The sequence below is a fragment of the Phragmites australis genome, chromosome 1, assembly GCF_958298935.1.
Source record: "Phragmites australis chromosome 1, lpPhrAust1.1, whole genome shotgun sequence".
In the NCBI taxonomy this organism is placed as follows: Eukaryota; Viridiplantae; Streptophyta; class Magnoliopsida; order Poales; family Poaceae; genus Phragmites; species Phragmites australis.
Genome location: NC_084921.1, coordinates 8,019,462 through 8,041,520, shown reverse-complemented (window position 1 = coordinate 8,041,520; position 22,059 = coordinate 8,019,462). Strand labels below are relative to the sequence as shown.

At 41.7% G+C, this 22,059-nt stretch overlaps 1 protein-coding gene across 1 annotated transcript; it reads right to left on the bottom strand.

Annotated features, from left to right (window-relative positions):
* Positions 1-7,001: 7,001 nt before the first annotated feature.
* Positions 7,002-13,552, bottom strand: LOC133903577 (uncharacterized). Its single transcript, XM_062345029.1, has 9 exons — positions 13,224-13,552; positions 10,415-10,611; positions 9,576-9,748; positions 9,091-9,375; positions 8,780-8,838; positions 8,625-8,661; positions 8,460-8,531; positions 7,833-8,136; positions 7,002-7,680 (listed from the first exon to the last, which is right to left on the bottom strand). The coding sequence occupies exons 1-9, from the start codon at positions 13,351-13,353 to the stop codon at positions 7,315-7,317; spliced, it is 1,623 nt and encodes a 540-aa protein (XP_062201013.1). The 5' UTR covers positions 13,354-13,552; the 3' UTR covers positions 7,002-7,314.
* Positions 13,553-22,059: the final 8,507 nt, after the last annotated feature.

The window sequence follows — 22,059 nt, the reverse complement described above, 5'->3', positions numbered from 1 at the left end:
TCAGTACTTTAATTAATAATACATAATTTTGGCACAGCGTCCCAACAAATTTCAATGTATTTATTATATGGCAAACTATGTTCAAGACAGAACCTGATGCAACATCAGTTTGAAGACAAATAAGGTTCTGAATAGCTAGATACACTACAAGGCAATAGCCTAACAGAATATGTAACATGAGAAAGAACATGACAAGTGAGAAACCAAGTTAAAATATACTTTGTTTTGTATGTGATGAATCATTGACAACGTTGAATTTGAAATGATTTTGGTTAGCATGAGCTTGTATGTGTGATCTAATTTATGGCTAACTAAAGTTTAAATTGAAGTAGGTTGTTTCAGAATTTAGAAAATTATGTCTCACCGGAACATTCAGTGTGTGGTTCTATTTGATCACACTGGATAGTCCGGTGTTAAGGTGAAGTGAGCACGGAGCATTTTTAGTACTGAAGTAGAAATAGAAGCAAACACCGGATGATCCGGTGATGAACTTTGAGAGTGACTGAGTATTTTCTACAGAAAGGAGATTTTTTGATTATGTACGACAGATAGTCCGGTGCTGAGATATGAACACCGGAGAATACACTGGACCTTTTGTTACAGAGAGGTTGCAGAATGGTGCTTCGGTGAATTGGCACACGTTAGATTATCCAGTAATGGATATGAGATCACTGGAAGCTTTCACTAGACCTTTTCTTGCAGAGAGAAAAAATTTCAGGAACAGATATTGTTACACTCATCGGATGGTCCGGTGTTCAGCAGCATAACACACCGGAACATTCGGTGTTCATATTTTCTGCAAGATATGTTCTGAGTTGAAGTTTTTGATTTTGTGCTAACCTGGAGATATTTTGGAGTATGGAGAAATGATTTTGCTTGTTTCAAGGTGTGCAGGTGATGTATGGAACTTGGCGGTCAACCGAAGATGATCAAGGCTAAGAGTGTGCTTATTGCTGGATGATCAAGAAGGGTTGGGCAGAGTCAAGAGTGATCCTAGCTGTACACATGAAGATCAAACAAAGCATAAAACGGAGGATGAAGACGATGTGTTGACAAAGTCAAGTGGAGGGGATGCCGGTGCAAGTAACAAGGCGGCCCGAGGGATCAGGAGCGAGAGAGACTTGTCGGTGGTCAAGATCACAAGACGGATAACACGCGTTATCATCGGAGCGCTTGCTTCAGGTGGAAGCAAGTGTTGGCTAGTCACACTTTGAGAAGTGTGCTAGGGTCTTGTGGTTTGGCCTCAAGACCATGGGAGGACTGGAGGAGTACGTGGCATTATTGTAAAGTTTACGTCGAGGCAAAGCCAAGTTGTGAAGACGACGTGGCCGTCCGATGAATAGAGAAAAAATATACCAAAATATCCTCGATGGTAGGTAGGAGTGTCCTACAAGAGATGAGTATTTTGGGAAAAAATAGAAAACTTGGGAATCAAGTTTTCTAGACCTATAAATAGAGGGGTAGAGCTATAGAAGAGAAAGAACTAGCCATTTGAGCCCCTTGTGCCACCCATATGAGAGCATTGTGTTAGTATTTTAGAGGAGAGGATAATGAATGCTTAGCCTATGTAATAGGTGAGAGTTTTGATAAAGAAATCTTTGTAATCCGTCTAAAATAGGGTTGAACTATTTGAGTAATGAAATTTATTTTGTTTCATATGTTTGAATTCACCTCCTTCTAGTTTCTCTCTCTTGGTTTCCTTACCTAGTGTGCAAGTTTTTTCTCTTCCGTGTTGATTTTTTGTTTTTCTTTTTGAGCTAAAATTTTAACACCTTGGGAAGTTGTTCTTCTTGATGCTAATGGCATAAAATTCACATACACATGCATATGTGATAGGATCTTAAATTTTCTTGCCTTTAGACCATCATCTTGGAGATCTTCTTCACCCGGTGTTCATCTCTTGATCCTTGAGTAATCTTTTCTCAATATTCAACCTTTGTGTAGGGATGAGTCATGCATTGGTTTGTTGTGGAACATAGTGTTCGATTCTAACCATGAGACCCTTTTTTGTTGAATCTTCTAGTTTGGTTTTTGATCTTTCTCCGGAGTTTCCAAAATTTCTGGGTAGGTGTAGTTTTTTCATTGCGTATTTGTGTTGCGTTTTGTTATGATTCTCTTGTAGAGATGTGTTGGGTGTTCGAATAGGAGAAGGTCATCAATTTCACAAGAAAATTGTTGAGGCACCAATTCACCCCCCCCCCCTCTAGTCACCACTCTCGATCCTACAACAAGGTCACCTCCAACTATGTTGAAGGCAGAACAGTTTCTCTTGCCGTAGCAATCTCTCTAGCATTCTAGATAACCATGAGCATTGTGCTGACCTGTATAAACTATTACATCAAACATGGACTGCCTCCTCAAGCATTGGTGCTCACCTGAAAAATTCATTATTGAACATTTTCAGATGTATATATGGATGCCCTGCAATCTTTTCTTCTCCTTTCCAAATTCGAGCCTGCAATTTAAGTGATTGCATGAGATGTACCTCTACTCAATCACGCATTTGAGTGATTCTTGTTAAGACAAATTGCATAATATGCAAGATCACAAACACCCAACGCATAAATCACAACCTAAAAGTTGTTGCTTCGATCTCACTTCCCTCTCTCTGTACATGAGAATCTGCACGAGCACCATGGGGAAGAACTGTGGTGGTGGCGCAAGGTACTAGAGGCAGATGCGCATCCATCCCTCGGCCCAACGGCAAAGATCCCATCCATGGCGAGGAGCTGTGGCACATCGAGGAGCTTCAAAGGCCTGCTTGTACCAGCTCCTCTTGCAGGTGGCCTCGAGCAGGATGGTGTAGGTGACTCATTCATGAGATGTAAGGCATGCCTGCCTGGATCCGCTGAGCCACACAAGCATAGAGCTATTGACCTGTTGTCGCACACTTGTGCTCGCCTGTAGCCGCTGCTACACGCCAGACGCCGGTGCTGCCACCTGCTGCCTCCCAATCTCCCAAGGCGATGCCCGCCTGGTGTTGCGCTGCTCGTGCAACCGCAATAGCTGTCACACAACCCTCACTTCCGACACCACGACGGATCGCTAGCTCCTGCTCAGGCGCGAAGCACCTCCTCCATCTCCTTCTTCTTCCCCAGGAAAATCCTGTGCTCCACCTCCTCTGCGGGAGGAAGAAGGTGCGAGAGGGAAGGGAGGGGAGGCTCCTGCTGTGATGAACTTAGCTCCGATGTGGCCGCAGGATGCACACATGGAGTGATGGTCCCCGGGAAGTGTCTGGAGGCTCCAGTGTAGCAGCGGGATGCGCGCGTGGATCCATCGGCCCTGGGAAGCGTCCAATTGGGTGCGCACAGAGGTGACATTGGCAGTGGCTGCAGTGGTAGCATCCGGTCGACGGGGTGCCGGGAGGTGATTGGAGGCACCGGCAATGAGAGAGTAACGCACGGCTGCTCAAATGGACATCGCCAACAGCGGGCAGTGGTCGGAAGAGATGCGGGTGAGGCAAACCGAGTGCCGGTGTCATAAGGCGTACGATGGTGCTGAAAGCTGAACTCGCCGCGATTGGAGGTGCCGACAATGGAAGTCACAACAGAGGGAGGGGGATGGGCGAGGAGAAGGGGATCGTGGGGGAGGTGGACTAGTGGAGGGTGTTGAGTGTTGAAAGTTTAGGCCCGTATGGGCTTCAGATCTGGGCTATGGAGGGCCTGTGCTTTAACGGGAGAAGATGTCTTAACAGCGTAATTAGTTTTTGGTGCTTTGGGATTCGTGCCTATTTGTTTTCCGGAAAGATAGAAGCACTCCTCGATTAAAGTGTTGTTTGTTCCATTGTAGCAACTAATGAAGTCGGTAGAACCGAATTCTGCAATGCTTCAAGCTCAAATATTGGGGTTGCTACAAGAGCTTGGTGTGTCCTAATATAGGCTTTCAACAAAACACACGGAGGAGAAATCTTTATTTTCCCCAAGAGCAAACGTGAAGGTTAAATATAGATGGGAAAGATGGAGATGAAATCTAGCGTCTTTGCATTGTAGAGCTGTCCAAAGTGCCTTATTTATACCTTTGTAACAAGTAGTGAAGTTGGAGAAAAGAAAATCTATAATACTCCAAGCCTAGATGTTAGGGTTGCGGCAAGAGCTTGGTGTGGCATGATATAGGCTTTCAACATAACATGTGAAGGAGAGATCTTTATTTTCCGTGAGAGCACACGTGAAGGCGAATCCAGAGAGGAAAGGTAGGAATGGGAACAACAAAAATAGGAGACTATTTTGTTAAAAAAAAAATCCAAAATGGCTGGATGCAGAGTGGGAAACATTACACGTGTAATGTATTGGAGGAAAAGAGAAAAATGAGGTACACATAGAGAATATGTGTAGGTGATAGAGACCTTTTGTCTCGAAGATTAATTAGGGCCTAGGGGTCTAATTAGGAGCGAGTTTCCCTCTCATCGTCATCGGTTCCTACTCTATCGCTGCCTTTGTTGTGCCTCACTATCGGTGACCTCACCACCGGCGACGCGACACTACAAAGCCAAGCCTTTTTCGACAGAGACTTCTCACGTTGAGGGGTGGTGCCATCCTTATCTTCCTTGACCTCTACTGGTACTTGCGACGAGTGGATATCCATCTGGGCCTCATTCGATTTCTTCTTTTATTTGTAAGTAACCCTTTTGTTTTCTTGGGCGGATTGTTCTAATAGTTCATTTTATTCTTCGGGATGTTTTCTTCACTATAACTAAGATAATCATATATTAATGTTCCCTTCTTCCATTCAATTTGTTGTGGATCTACTTGCTCTATGGCTCCCTGCTGTTCCAACCAAGATAACCAAGTTGTGGGTGCAATTTTCTAAAGAACTTGGGGTTTAAACAAACCCCATGCCCCAAGTTTGAGTTTGCCCCTGTTGAGGAGTGATGGGGAAGGCCAAGAAGTCATGGGAATCATAGAAGCCAAAGATGTCGGCCACATCCTCGAATGTTGGATTCGGTGTTGCTAGGGTGCAATATTGCTACTACTACCGTGACACTATCCACTTGGACAAGGCCTACCTATGGGGCGGGCTCGCATATATATAACACCATTTTTCCACTTTTGTCCTCATTTTATGTAAAAATATTAACCCAAATGTGCTATATTTGGAGCGCGAATGCTTATAAGATGCCCCAACATATCTAAACTATCAACATGGTACCAAACCCACAGCACCGAAATACTTATATGCCTTCAATCTAATGGGCCAGAGTATTACAGTCTCCGCTCTTCAGGGCTGACGCACTCTGTAGCTTACCACGTACACATTAGACAAATATCCAGGATCTTCCCTCGGTGCCACAAACATGTCATATCCCCTCCACAGGCAGACACGTATGCACTCATGCAGCGGGAGTTGGCTTTGATAAGATCTATAACACTCCGTATCCAAAATTCGCTTATAGCCCATCCCATATGTGGGACGGGACTACATATGCTTAACATCTCTCTTACATTTTTGTTCTCATTTCGTGTAAAATGGTTAACTCAAAGGTGCTATATTTGAAGTATGAAGGCTTCTAAGCTAGCCCCAAAGATGGTACTAAACCTAGCACACCGAAATACTTGGGTCACTTGGATCGAAATCGGAAATAATAATAGGCTAGGGTGTTACAAATGTGTACAACACAAAGTGCTCTCATAGTTTTATTAAACATGACAACTCCCTTAATTATTGGGCCAGATAGATTAGCAAAATAGCAGTAGTCATAGATACAATTTTCATTCAAAAAAGGCACAATGGTCTCAAGCTATTGGTCCAACAACAATAACAACAACAAAGCCTTTAAGCCTAATGTTGTTGTTGCTCCAGTAGAAAAAGATAATACACAACCTGCTGAAGATATTGATGATGAGATGGCTGATAGCAATGGTCTCGTATCAGTTGAGGGCTTCTTGTCTTTGTATACTGAACCAAAACTGCTACCTGAACCATAGCCCTGTCAGAACTGTGCTAATGAGAAAGAGGACAAAACAAAGGTTTTTAGAGCTGCAACGAGAAGAACTCTTATAAGCAAGACCCCAACTACATTTGTGATTCATTTGAAGAGACACCATTGGGACTCTCATGGTAGGCATGTGCTCGTTCAGCGGATACTTGATATACGGCAATTCATAGACCCAAGGTACCGAATTTTACTGCTGATAGTATCTATATTTTTCTCTTACCGGTCAACTTGTTTATGCTTAGTTGAAATTTATTATCAGTTTATTTCTACCAGCCACACGGAGAAACCACCATCTGTATATTCTTTACACATTGATAATGTAAATATTTATACGATGACCCACCTCAATCTACTCAACTAATAGTACTCTTGCAAGTAAACTTGCATAGACACATACCGAGATAAAAATCAATTATCATGTTTTGGTTGGTAATTTTCAGGCAGTGTTGGTTCCTCGTACATAACACCATATCCTTGTGATCCCAAAAGATCTATAATAAACTACATTATTCTTCAATTTGGTAGAGCCGGCCAAAGCAAATAGTGAAGTTGGAGAAACGAAAATCTACTCAAAGCCCAGATATTAGGGTTGCAACAAGAGCTTGGTGTGGCTTAATACAGGATTTTAACATAGCATGTGTGGAAGAGATCTTTATTTTCCAGAGTAGGAAGCACTACACGTGTAATGTATTGGAGAAAAAGAGAAAAATGAGATAGACATAGAGATTGCATGCCGGGGGGGGGGGGGCGGTGGGAGAGTATTGCCAATTTTCCATGACTTTTCCGTTTGCACGGGCGTAAAAGTTTAATTTAAGAAAAGATTATGTCAATTTTATATGGACGCACGGGTTGACAGACTAGTTCATATAGACGTAGGCACACTATTTTTTGCCGGTAATGTTGAGTCGGTTACTCGCAAGTCTACTGTCCACAAGAGAGAATGAAATTTTCAAGCCAAAACTTCTGTTATAGAGACGCTTTCCTCACCTGGAGATTATTACTGTTCTGAACATCCTTCTGAGCTCATGAAATGAACAAGGGCAAAGCATTACAGAAGGACAGCACTACAGAAGGAACTGTCCAGATGAACAGCCAGAATTACAGAACATTACTCTTCTAATTCGCTGCACGATGGGGATTTTGCCCCTAGCCTATTATTTCATCGTTTTACAACTATATATCATGAGCTGTAGTGTAAACTTACAACGGAAGGAAGCACTCATTCACTTAACTCTCCACTGCAAAATGGGGCTTTGCCCCAGTGCTTCCGCCTTCCTCTTCCTAATTATCCCCGAAACCTGCTATACTAATACTATTTTACATAACCATGGAACTGTACTAAATTTTGGTGGACCATGGAAGTGAGCACTCTCATCCACTTGTCATGGAGAGCTGTCTACTGGTGTGATCCTCCACCCTGATGGCAGCTCGGACACCTCCCTTTGGGAGCGGTCCGCAAAGAGCAACCAGAGGAGGTAGAGTACAAGGCCAGTGGCAATGAGCGCCAGGCCGGCGGAGACTAAACCAAGGTCACGCTCCAGAGGAGGGCAGTACTGCGAAGCTATGGAGCTGAATGTGGCGCGGACGAACTTGCAGTCCTGGAGGTTGAGCAGGACGGGGGCATAATGGTACAGAGCGTAGCTTACATTTGCAGCCAGAACAAGCTGGCCGTAGATCTCATAAGTCAGGCTTCTGTTGCCTGAGCACAAGTCGGTGTCTGGAGCCATGCATGTATAATTCTGCCATGCCTGAGTAAGTAAAGATGTTGTCAAACAAAAATGCCACTCGAGTAGTTCAGAAATGTAAATGAGTCGGATAAAAAATATTATGAAAAAAAAAACTTCAGTGGAAGAGCGTTGACAAAAACTGAAAATAGTAACAGAAAAATATCAATACTTACTGCTGTTGCATTTTCAAACGTGACCTCCCTAGACTTGCATTGACGATCATTGAAGTTTGAATCATATGGAGAACACAAGTAAGGCATGAGCTGCCCTGGATGCTTATGATGTGGTCTTCGATTTGAAAGCGCAGATATAGCTCTATTAACTATCCTCACAAGCATCACCACGACTTCTTTACTCTGGTACAAGGTTCGATTGGTTGTACTTTCATCCACGCAGGGAAGGATGTTGCTGAGAGCTGTCTCTGCTTGAGGATGTTGGGCCCATTGGTCCATTGCTTCACAGGTATCCTTTGCAGCACTGTTGCAAAAAGATTGTAATACTGTTAATACTAAATAATGGACTGCATCCTCCTTAAAACAGCACATAATTTCCTTGGTGTTTGGAAGGAAAACAGTTGATGCTAGTGATTTACATTATAAAACACACAGCATATATCAACTTACAAGCAAATTTACTTAACATACTGGTTCTGCAAAGATGTTTCCATTTCCTTTGATGGTTGCATAACAAAAAAACTGACAAAACTAAAAGAGGTTCAACAACGGTACACTGAGTACTAGTCTTACAACTACTAAGCATATTCGCATCAGAAGAAAGGCACTAGGTCAAGTAAATAATACCTGTTTAGTATCAGGAAAATTCCTAGAAGAATAAAGAGAGCCGCCACCACTTTCCAGCATAAGGTAACAAATCTGTAAAATTCAAATGGAAAGGTGTCAAATTAAAATTGATGCAGTACATACCACTCCAATACACAATACTTGGTAAATGGACAGGAAACTTACATGTAAACTGTATATCTCGGTCCATATAGCTCTAATACTGCAGTAGAGGGGGGGAAATGTGTTCGGAAGAGAGTAGTAACAGACACAATGTTAAAAAAAAGGACAAATACAAGGAATGGAACAAAAATTGCATATTGACTGAGAGGACTGCATACCGTATCCAAGGAATGCAAGAATAGGCAACAAAACGGCTATGCAAATCAATACAACAGACCTGTAAGGAAAATGAGTTAAATTTTGAAGTCGTAATTGCAGGTAAAACATTAATAATATTGCTAAATAAAAGAAGCATGCATAATTAGCCATTTTGGCACGTGATTATGCTTCTTGCCAGTACAGTGACATCATTTTCTAGGAAAGGTGACCTACTGAAAATATATATAGCGCATGCATAGTTGTCAAATGCGGATTTCAAGGGTCAACGAAATTAAAAGGAATATAGTGGAAGGGCAGTTCCAAAACATACATGTTACGGAGAACTTTTCTTATCCTCTTGTAATTTTCTGCTGTCTTCTGAGATATGGTATCAGCTGCTTTATTTAAGTCCCCCTTCAAATTGTCAATTTGACCTTGAACATCTGATGGAAGATAGAGTGCTGCCACAGTGATTGTCTTCGCAAATGACAAGTATTCAGTAACATTCCTCAGCGTCTGAATAGTAAAATCAGATTGGTTTACAACAAAATCCATGGTCTGTGAAGCTTCTCCATGGAATTTACTCTGCCCATACAAAAGGATAATGCATCCAGTTCTGGTACCAAATGAATAATTAGAAGATATCAGAACCAGTGATGATACAGTTCTAGAACTATGAATAAAGACATATTAATCTGGACAAAGAAACAGCCATAAAAATAAGGCCAAATAATCATTTGTTTATACCAACAATCACCCAAAAATTGCATACAAACAAAAAAAACAAATAGTTGATGAAGAGATTCAGTGCATTACATTAAAGTAAGCGTGAAGACCACGAGCAACACAGGGAGTACTATATCTGCACGAGAAACCTTTCCTTTGGCCATTCTTGATCCAAAATAGCTTCGTCCAGCCACAGCTATCCCAAAGAAAATGAACCACAAGGCAGCAAGAAGAAATCCAGAAACTCCTGTGAATGAAACAGACTGAAACAAACTTGGTTCAGCTAACAGAGAAACAGAATATGAATATTCAGCAAAATGGAAAAGGATGGAATGAAAAATAGCAGTCCCATCCTAAGTAGACAAACTAACAAGTTCAATTATGCTTGGTAAGTATAGAAATTCAGGCTTGGTCTAGTTAACTTGGAAGAATCCTATGCCATTCCATGATGAAGGCCCTATCATTTTAAGATTTGCACCATTTTTTTTAGCAATAAAAAGTCCAAGAAAATAAGACAGCCCTACAATATCTACTGCAAATATCTGAAAACTGAACTTCTCCAATTACTCTGAACTCTGGACAGCTAGGCCTGTAATTCAGCACTGCTCTTGGACATGTGTTATGGGCACACTTTGACTATCAACTTATAATTAGCTAACCAGCTATATCCCATATAGTCTTGACCCTCAGTGTTTCCTCTTACAGGAAGAAAAGAAATTCCAGCTCCTTTACCCCTGATCTTTCTAGATTCATCAAAGTATCAGTATACAATATGCAATTGCCTCTCTGGTGCATATAAAGCCTGTACTAATCCAACCTAACCTGCTTCTAACAACCACATAAATACTACCGACATACTACACTGCATCTCTAAAAAATTGAAGCTTTATAAGCCTGAGACTTCTTAAAGTTTTAACAATGACACATACCGCCCAATAGTGCTTGTTGGTGACGTTCCACCCTCCTTCATACATTCTGAGATGGTGGAGAACATCCGGCCGCCGCGTCCGCTCCTCTGCCAGAACCAGTGGATACTTCGCGACAGGGGCCATAGCTGCCAGTCCTGCCGCTGCCGCTGGCATCCCTTTCAGCAGCCCCTTTGCCCATGGCCCCAAGTTCTTCACCTCTAAAGCAAGACAAAGATTTTCATAAAACGCAACCCTTTAGTACCAGCATGGCTGATATATTTATCAAGAACTAAAATTAAAGTTCCCATTTTCTTACACAATACGGTAGGCATGAAAGTGCACAATACTGTGCATAAACAACCTAAACAAATTATGAAAATCTAGATTCTTTAGTTATGGGAACCAGTGGAACGTACGAGGCTTTTACAGAGAAAAAACACAGCCTATGAAGAAGTATTTGATGTGAAACTGCTCCGCGTGCATCAACGTGTGAACGAAAAGCGAGGGAGTGGGCAGGAGATCAGAGTGTTAAAATGCCGATTAACTATACAGAGCACCGCCATGACCATTAGCTACAGCAATAGAAGAGCCAGTATTTGACTTGTTCGAACCGAGGTGCTAAAAAAACACTAAAATTACTTCCTCCGATCCCAAATATAAGCCCAATATATTAATTTACTTAATAATAACTTTTAAAATATAATATTTTCATAAAAATTATATATTACGAAAGTATTTTTCATGACGAATTTAGTAACATCAACATTATATTGTCACTCTACGAATTTTTAGGGGGCAATTGATTTTTTGCCATCCTACTGGATGGCGTAAGCCCAAATGCCACTCTACCGGAGTTTCTCACCCATTTACCACCCAAACACTGTTCAAACCCGATTTCCCGTGTGCAGTAACTTTCCCGTTGTAAGCAGTAACCATGAGCTTAAAAAGGTGCAAAAAAATGTGTCCATTTTTGTATATGCTCTATAATTCATAAGCAACCCACTTTAACTATATTCACCTAAAAATCTTGTGTAGAATTCAAACTAAAATTCTTCAAAAGGTGCTGCTTTTGCAACTTCTAGCGATTTTTCAATCCTCACAATAATTCCAAAAAATCTGAGAAAATTCACTAATATTCCTCTAATGTGATGTAATAATTTATAAAATTACCTTCCATCCTAGGTTATAAGTGAAAAAATGAGTTACATTGTAATGCCTATTTATTAGCAACTCACTTGATGCATTACAAAGTAACACACTTTTTCACCTTATAATCTAGGGTGGAAGATAATTTTATAAATTATTAAATCACATTATAGGAATATTAGTGAATTTTTCTAGATTTTTTAGAATTTTTGTGAGAATTTAAAAATTGCTAGAAGTTGCAAAAACAGCACCTTTTGTAGACTCTAGTAAAGATGTCCAAATGAGCCGTGCCTACTGGGCCGGCCCGAGGCACGGCACTGTAGGCACGGCCTAGGCACGGCACGGCCCGAGTCGAGATGGGCCGGGCCGACACGGCACGAGGCCACGGGCCGTGCCTGGGCCGGGCCGACACGGCACGAGGCCACGGGCCGTGCCTGGGCCGAGCACGCGGCACGACGGGCCGGCACGGCACGGCTCGGCCGAGTCAGGCCGGCACAGGCACGGCCCGGCACAATCCGGCCCGGCACGCATATGCCTGGTTATTTTCTATTTTTTATATATATTTTTAATTTTGTAGCTATTTTTTATCTATTTTTTATATTTTTATCTATTTTTTATATGTTTATCTATTTTTATATATTTTTTTATGTATATTTTCATTTTCTATATATTTTTTATATATTTTTTCATTTTTTATATATTTTTTTATCTATTTCGACCCGCCGGGCCGACCGTGCCGACGGGCCGAAATCATGCCCGGGCCGGCCCGGCACGGCACGATCGCCAACGGGCCGTGCCGTGGGCCGAGGGGGAGGCACACGGGCCGGCACGGCACGGCCTGTTACAGTAGATGGGCCATTCGGGCCGTGTCGTAGCTGGGCCGTGCCGAGTCGGACCCGTGCCGAGCCGGCCCGAATGGCCTATTTGGCCATGTTTGGACTCTAGTTTGAATTCCATAACAAGATTTTTAGGTGAATCTAATTAAAAATATGTTGCTTAGGAATTATAGAGCATGTACACAACAGGAAAGTTATGTACACAACGTCTTTTTTTAGCTCATGGTCATTGTTCACAACAAGAAAGTTACTGTGCATGACGGGAAACCGGATTTGAACCGCGATTGAGTGGCAAATGGACGAGAAACTCTGGTAGAGTGCCATTTGTGCGTTCGCCCTCGGTAGGATGGCAAAAAATCAATTGCCCATTTTTTAGTTATTGATGGTTAAAGTTAAGACAAACCTAAATGGACTTTTGGGATCGAAGATTGTAGCATATTTGAGGCATCTACAGGTTTTAAAAACAAATTAACAGTCAGAGAAGATCTACCGACAAGATCAGTAAAGATAAAACAATTCTGCACCGCATGAAACAGCGATCGCCACATTAACCGTATCTTCCAGAAGACCAGAAAAGTATACTAGTTCTAAGAAGTTGTACGCCGAAATCGAGCAGAAAAGAAAAAAAAGCCGAATAAATTCGGGTTCGATACTCCGATCCAGGAAAATCCTATCGATCGATGAGGCGGACTAAAACAACTAATCCAACCGCAACTCGAATGGATTGGAGCCGCTAATTAATCCCGTTCGATCAATCCGATCCCCCCTCACCCGATCGTTCACAAACGACAAACCAATAACGAAACCAGAAAGAGATCACCACCGGCAGCACCGGCGGCGGGGCGTACCTGGCACGCTTTCGATCTCCCTAGCCGCGCCACCCAGGTCGGCGAGCGAGTCCCCTGACGCATCGGCGCCACTCACCACAAGCACCGCCGCCGCAAACACGGTCACCGCAGCGGCGGCGCGCAAACCCATCGTCGCGGGACCGGCCGGCGGGCTCACGGCGCGCGGTGCCCCCACCGCATCTAGGGTTCCCGCGGGGAGCGGGATGAGGCGGAGGCGCGCGCTCGCGATGCGGCGCGGGGGGCTCTTCTGCAACGGCGGGAGTGTGCTGGCGAGCGGGGAGGCCGCCGCTAGTGGCAGTGTGCTGCGCGCCACTAGTCAGGTACTCAGGTCTTGTACTGCTACCAATCCTGCGACGCGAGTGGAACGGCGTGTGCGCTTGGCCGTGTCCCCCTAGCGTCGTGACCGCAGGTGACATGGCCCCGCCGCGTGCGACGCGGTGGCGGTGTACCGCGTATGTTGGTCCCACCTCGGGAGCACGTGGGCCTGTGAGCCCACATGCCAGTGGGTGGATCGCTCCTGGGTGCGCGGGAGGCGGTGTACGTATCGTTGGGGGCAGAGGGCGCGAAAGGGGGAGGAGGTGATGGACCGTGGGGCCGATTGGGCCCAGCCGGATCTCTTGTGGTGCGGTGGGGACCGACGCTCGGGAGGCAGCAGTGGGCTCGGTTCTGCAGTTAATCACGCATTGTGCCACCCGCGGTGGTAGGAGTCTTGTGCTGTAAAGCAGGGGTAGTTTGGGGAGCTGGGTTTTCGGTGGGGGTGAGTAGGGGAGCGTCGAGTCCCGGAACGTGGAACGGGCGTCTCTGTCTCGCGGGAGATGGGCCCATCTGCACGTGTCTAGATATTCAGTTATGCGTGTTCGGTGGGAGGAATTAAAATTTTGTCAAACTTTTGGTAAAATTTTGTGAATTTTGAGATTTTTGAAGGGAAATAAAATATCTAATTTTATAAAAAAAAATTACTTATACGTGGAATCTATAGAGCCGAAGATGAAAAATTATCGAAATTTCGATAATTTTGGTTTTTACATCGGTGAATGAAAAATATTATAAAATAAAATTGAAATCCCAGTACGATGGTGCACTCGTGCTAAGCAATAACCTTTCCTTTCCCTTTTGTCTCTTAGACCACCTTTGCCTTCCTTTTTGTTCGCTAAGTCAAGAAAGGTGGCCAAACACATGGATTTTCCTTGGCACTTTCCACCAAATGGGGGTGGCTGATAATATTAAAAATCTTTCTTAAAACACGCCATCTCCTAAATACCACTAGTAACGTATGCTCTAGGCCATAGTACCCTTGATGGAATGAAAAGATCCAGATCCGCTTGATGTGTAAGCAACCACAAGATCACTAGTCAATAACTCAGCATGCACGAAAAGAAAAACCATCAGCATCACTAGAATATATACAGCTTAATATATACACTTCCTTCCAGAGCGACCTGCATTGATCAGCTAGCGATGACGCGACCGCAAGTCCAGTCCTCGCCGCGTGCATACCACTACTATACAAAAATATTAAGATTTCTCGGTGAAAAAAATATTAATAGATATGTAATGAAAAATACTTTTAAATAATTATATTTTTCATAACTTCTGATAAAAAATACTTTAAAATAATGGTGAAAGACATGCTTTGGAGACCTAAACAAGAAGAAAAAACACAGAGATAGTAGTGTCGGAGCCCATTTGCTTGTTCTCTTGTCCTCGTAGAGACTACAATATGAGCTATCCTATTCTATTACACCCTTCATTTTAAAGTAGAGGTAAAAATGATTTGGATGGTTTCTGATCAATTCAGATCGAAACCAAAAACAGGTAGTTTTTTCGAAACACCATCGGATATTTTTAGTTTAGAATCAACATCTGATATTTTTTTTCGAAATTAACGTAGTAGTTTCTGACGGAATTGGCATCGGTATCGGATATCCAGACTACCTGAGTTCAGATATTATCTAAAACCCAGGGCTAAAACAACATTCTAATGCTAAAAAATTCAAAATATTATTGAAATAATAATGAAAAATTCTAAAAAATATATGTTGTAGAGGATCCTATAATCTAGCTCTAAAATAGTTCAACTCCAAATATGATATATACAATGAGAAATAAAAAGACAAATTTCATTGTACACAATCTGACAAACTGTGTACAATAAAATTTATTTTTTATTTATTGTGCAGATCATATTTTTATTTGAAATTTATTTTAGAGCTAAATCATAGTATCCTCTGTATCATCAAAATTGTTCAGAATTTTTTATGATAATTTTGATAGTGTTTTGAATTTTAAGAGTAAGAGAACGAAGCATTTTTTATTTTTAAATATGTCGCCCGTTGGAAATGCAACATGTTTACTTTTTTAAACGGATGCTTCTATCTCAATAGTTAGCCACCATATGAGACGCCAATCAAGGGCATGGATATGATTGTCTGCAGGTTCTCATCCTACCCGACGGTGGTGTTGGGGCGCTGTTCATACGGCGGTAGGCTCGTTTGAAGAAGACTTTCTCTTCCATTTGTGTATATGTTATATTTAGTTTTTTAATAGTTTTATGAGTTTATATGTACTAAGTCTAAGTATTATATGGTACTAAGTCTAAGTATTATATGTATGTATGAATTTGTATCAAGTATAACGTGTGAATTTGTGAAGTTAGGATGAACTAAGCTAGTTTGTTTTTTATCCAAGTGATCAAATGTATAGACTATATTGTTTTAAATATTGCTTAGTAACTTCCTAGCATTAATATGCTCTTTGGTTTTTTATGGTCTTATATATAATTTGAGTAGTCTTTCATGTTCTGATAAATATTCACTGGTTGTATTTATTTTTGATCCATATTCGTTTTGTATTCATTTTCAACATTATTTGTGATCATATTCGTATAAGAACTATTTATATTTGAATCCGTTTTCAGCAAAAGTATATGGATTCAAATACAGTAGAACTTTGTTTCAATCGGTTCTGAGCCATTTTCACCCTATCTTAAAGTAGATGATATTTTAAGTTGAATATAAGTATTAAAATAAAAAATAAAATGATCACCTTATCTTCTTTTAATATCATTTACTATATGATAAATGAGACTTGTATTAAAAAGTAAGTTATTTAATGGAGAGTATAAGATTAAAAAATTTGAGCTAAGTTACATTAAAATCATATAATATCATATATTTTGAACAAATATCATCAATTTAAGCGGATAAAGTACCTAATAAATTTGCTACTTACTTATCTGGTTTCTGAACAGTGAGCATAATCTCATTTAATTTCTTTCGTTTCTATGGTGGTAGATCTTAGGAGTAGTTACGTGCCATGAATGGCATAGGGCAGTGCTTTCATGTCGTTGCACGTCGATTTCCTTCCGAATGCCACGTGTCCAGTGCCTTAATGGCTCCATAATTCAGTGGGGTAATCAAGCAGAGCATGATGAGTCAATTGCTTTCTGTTGTGCCGCAGCAAGGCCAATAATGTTGGGGATTTGATGATTAATGATAACTGAATTTGACAGCTAATAATCAGATTGGAAACTACCCATTATTAGAGCATCTCTATTGGTTATTTTCGGCCGCTATTTTTTATTTCTTTTAGCACACTTCTTAAAAGATTTTATTCTCAATTTCTCATATCTCATAATATTTAAAAGTTATTTGTTACTTTCTCTCCTTTAAGAACTAGCTCTCTAAGATTCCCCTGCATATGAACAAAATTTTCCTTCACATTAGCCCCACCTACTTCTTTTCTCTTTGTATGCTATAATAATAAAAGCTAGTTGATATCTATAATCACTAGTGTTGCCCTTACATTCCTCAAGGGTCTTGGTTTAGACCCAAGGCCTAGAATCTTTCTTTTTAGAGTTCTAGGACTAAGCCATATCCGATTGCATTGCGAAGAGGATAAACAATTCCAAGTATTTTTATTTTTAAATTTAATAGAAATATAACTCTATTTTTGAAATTAATAAAAATATATGATTGTCGCCCACTGAATAAGCGAGCAATGTGGATTGCCAGTTCACCGAACATATTTGACATGACATGCCAACATGGATAGCATAGGATCTTCTCGCACTCTTGGTGCGCGAGAAATATTTCTCTCACCCAGTTGGAGAGAAATGTTTCTCTCCCATGGGCAATAAGTGGTTTTTATATAATTTTTTCACATCCTCCATTTCTTAAATTGCAATTACCAGGGTTCAAAAGGGTGCAATTACATTAATTCCTTCTTTTATAGGAGTTTATCCATTGTATGATGGGATCCACGGTGACTCCCACTTTTTTCTATTGGAATGTTGCCAATAGAAGATTCTATATTTTAGAAAGAATTGAACTACTTCGAGGAATTCAAGTTTTATGAAAAGAAGAGTAGAACCCGGTATTTTATTGATAAATAGATGTGGATACAAGACGTCTAGAGTTATTATAAAGACCACAGTACATGATTTTAGATATTAGAATACTACGGATAGAACAAGGATTCTACTGTGTGGAGTAAGGATATTTCCTCCTTCTCGCACGTCTCGCTTCACGCACCTCCTCTCCTTGGTGACACATGAGAGCATGCAGCCTCTAAATTAGTTTCTCACGCATCCGAAGTTTGTCCTCCTACCCCTTTAATTCCTCCTCCCGAAGGAAGCATTCCTCCTCCCGAAGGCGACGTTCCTCCTCCCGCCTTTGTAGCGAGAGGCATTCCTCCTCTCAAAGGCGACGTTCCTCCTCCCGTCTTTGTAGCTCCTCAGCCTATCGCTTACGTTCTTATTCTCGTTATTGAAGTTCCTCAAACCACATTCGACGTGCCTTCTACATTGCTTCCTCCATCTTAAGGACATACTCCCTTTTGGATTCAGCCTTTTTGATCCATCCTCCATTATATGACAACCTCACCATGTCAATCCACTACTTGAAGCCACAATATTGTTGTTAATAAACATGTTATAAGGAATGTAGTTCAGAATATGAAATTGGAAGGTGTGAAGGAGAGAAAAAGGGAGCACACCATGAAGAACATCTTGCCAAAGGTCTCCACATCGAAGGACATCATCATCCGAGCTCGGTGACCACATGATCACAATGGACGCTCATACCAGTGTGGCACTTCTAGGGGTTATTTTCTTCAGGAATCCATGGCAGTTTGGTAAGGTGTAACAACTCAATTTCATATTCTTAAAATTATAATAAATTAATAAAAATATTAATAAAGCAATTAGACAGAAGTAATTAAAGGAGACTTAAATTAATTTTGAGGTCATCATAAATAAAAAGGAAATGAGAAGGCATTGAGCTCAAAGCTATTTTTTTCTATTTTTGTCACCTCATTTTCATTCCCCCTCTAGGCCTAGCCCACTCTTTCTCCCCCTTCTTCCTTTCATCTCATCCAGGGCCGAAGCCAGCAAGTTGCCACTCCTTCGCATGGGTGGATAGACATTTGCTTGGAGTCCCACATCGAGATGTTGATAGAGGATTGAAGTTAGAAAAAGGATTTAGATCTATGATACAAACAAAGTAGAATAATATGTCCAAAATATATAATACAAACTAGTCCCTAAATCTGTCTCTATTTGTGAAAGAACAATGATGTCGCCTAAAGGGGGGGTGAATAGACATTTTTACAAAAAATTCAACCCTTTCTACCGTTGGCCTAAACTTGCAGCGGAATATAAACTAACGAGTTTTTCACAAGAGAAAAAACCTAAATATGCTAGGCTCAACTAGTGCACAATCACCCTAAATAAGTGTGGAAATTACAATCCTAAGATGACTTAAATTATTCAATTCTAGCAAGAGATATGCAATAAAACATAAATTGAGAAAGGCTGAAAATACTGTTCATATGCCTGAATTTACTGTTCACCGGAGACTCCGGTGTGTACAGGTCCGGAAACTCCGGTAAAGGCCAGATTCTCTGGGTTCTGTACAGAACTGAGCCCGAAACTGAATAAAATTAATGAGTAGAGAGTTCTAGCTCAAACCAAGTGATGTCGTGTGTTCCCGGAGATGATTCCAAGTAGATTCACGAAGAACCTACACTTAAATACACACAAACAAGTAGATCGAGCAATATGCACAAAGATTTGAGCAAGAATATAAAAGTAAGGAAACAAGAGAGGAGACACAAAATTTATTTCCCGAAGTTCGGATTCACCACCGTGAATCCTACATCTCCATTGAGGAAGCTCCAATGAGCCGGGTCTCTTTCAACCGCTTTCCTCTCCAAGCTCGGTCACACTTGAGCTCGGTTTACACTAACTTGATCTCTTTCCTTCCGGAGGCGAGATTGACCTTCACAAACTTTCCGCGGCTCACCACAAGCACGGGAGCTCACCGGCGACACCTAGCCGGCTAGGAGGCTTCACCTCCAAGAGTAACAAATACTGCGAGAGCTTCTTGTCAAAAACTCAAATGCTCAAGATTGAATTTTAGCTCACTTGCACTCAATCTTCCAATCTCTCAACCCAACTCACTTTTCTTCTCAAATCACACACTAGAATGGAGTGGGAGATGTTCTTTTGGCTCTAGAAATGTGTTCTTTTCGTGCCCTTCCAGCAACCCCAAAGGATGGGGTGAGTGAGGTATAAATAGCCCACTCTAAACAACTAGCCGTTACTGTTTTTGTCAGAACTGACCGGAGTATCCGGTGAACACCAGAGTATCCGGCCCTAAATCCAAATACGGCGTCAGAACGGTCACAGAATGTGTCAGAACTAGCCGTTATGTTCTTTTCTGGACTTTTACCGGAGTATCCGGCCTACACTGGAGTCTCCGGTCGGCACTTAACCCAGAAAACAGCCCCGGAGACTTCCTAGAGTCTCCGGCCACTCCAGGTACCGGAGTATCCGGACTTCACCGGAGTCTCCGGCCTTTCCAGGTACCGGAGAGTCCGGCCTACACCGGAGTCTCCGGCCACAGCACAACTGACCTCCGAAAAACGGCGATAACTTTTGATCCCGGAGTCCAATTTTGACGATTTTGGACTCTATGGAAAGCTTATTCAGAGGGCTACACATCCCAACTGAATTCATGACCTAAAACACATAGGATCAAATTAGGAACACTCCAAAACTTATTTTGGACACTTCCGCACTTTCCGCTCCGGACTCTTAACAACAAACTCTCACTTTGGGTTTGGTTGGGAACTCTTGAGCACTGAGACGCGACAATTAGCTCACGTTGCATCCTTCTTAATAGTGCGGCATACCTATACTCAAATTCAAAGATAAAACTCGTTTGAACCACTTTGAGCATTTGAAAACTTTCAAGTACCGCTTCTTTTTCTTTCAAACCTTGAGGGTTGCCAACTTCCATATATTCTTCACTCCATCTCTTCTTGATTCTTCATATGATTGATGTGAATCATCCATAGCTTCCCATAGCCTCGCACGGTCCATCGGCGCAAAGCCTTCACTCACTCTTCACCACCGCCTTGGTCCTTCGGCGCCAAGCCATTTGCTTGCCCTTCACCACGGATGGTCCATCGCAGCCGAATCTTGCTTGCCCTTCACCGTCTTGCCATAGAAAACCACTTTGTATTCGACATCTTCAAGGAATTCACTTTTTCATATATGGAGTCCACTCTTGTTCTTCACTCTTGACATATATGATTTCAATTCAACTTATGCCTTTTTATGGATCCTAACCCCAACTCACTCTCAAGCACAAAGTACATGGGTTAGTCCATAAAACCTAAATGACAACATTTATACCTTAAGTTACTTGATCTCCACAAGTAACTTATTAGCCTTCATGCATATTGTCAATCTTCATATAGAACCTTTAGTTACTTGATCTCCACAAGTAATTTAGCCTTCAAGCTTATTGCTAATCTTATTGAGTTTTTTCTTCTTCTTATGAGTATCACTAAAGTCTCAATGACTTTTGATGCAATTCTTTGAACTCATGGCATTTCTCAAATAATCCATGCTTCATCATAATGCATCTCCTATGGAATAACCTAATAGCAATTCTCAATATGATTATTAGTTCATAAGCATTGTCATCACCTAGAGCTCATTCATCTTGATGCATTTTCAATCTCCCCATTCACCTAGAGCTCATGCGTATCTCTCATCCATGCATCACCTATGGAACAACCTACTAACAAACTCAACACCATTGTTAGTCCATAGGTATTATCATTAATTACCAAAACCACACATAGGGGCTAGATACACTTTCAATTTGGAGTGATCCCCCTAAGCATCCCAGGCTTCAATGTCTTGTGGTTCAGTACTCTGACGTGGTGGGCTGAGTAAGTGAGAGGGTTCGACGGAGCCATTGACCACATAGGTTGGTCGCTAGGAGCAAGCATCACATACTTCTCCTGCGACTGTTGTGTCAGTATGAGAGGTGTGCCGCTTAATTGGGACAACACAAGCACCTATGAGTAGCACCTGAACTGGCGAAGACATTTATGTCGCGCTCGGGCAAGTGTCACATGTAGCGCTTGGGGTATGTGGCTACCTCGTCCTCTTCATCGAAGTTAGTGAACTCTGCATGTGCATTATGAACCAAGACATGTTAGCACACTTTGAACTTTATGAAATACAAAATCTATTATTAACGGAATTATATATGTATAGGGGAGGGGCGCTCGACATTGAACCATCGACATCTGTGTAATACGACCTAGAGGAACTACCACCAAACTCTGGAGGACGAGGGGCCAGAGAAGGCTAAGCCATAAACATCGTGGATGGGTGATGAGGCCGAGCAGAAGACGTCGGCGTTGGGTGGGAAGGCGACGGTATAAGAACAACATCAATGCTGGAGTGACAAGAGATCATCTTCAAGATCTTGCCCGTCCATTTGGAGATCCTCGTAAGCGATACCAGTATCTTTGA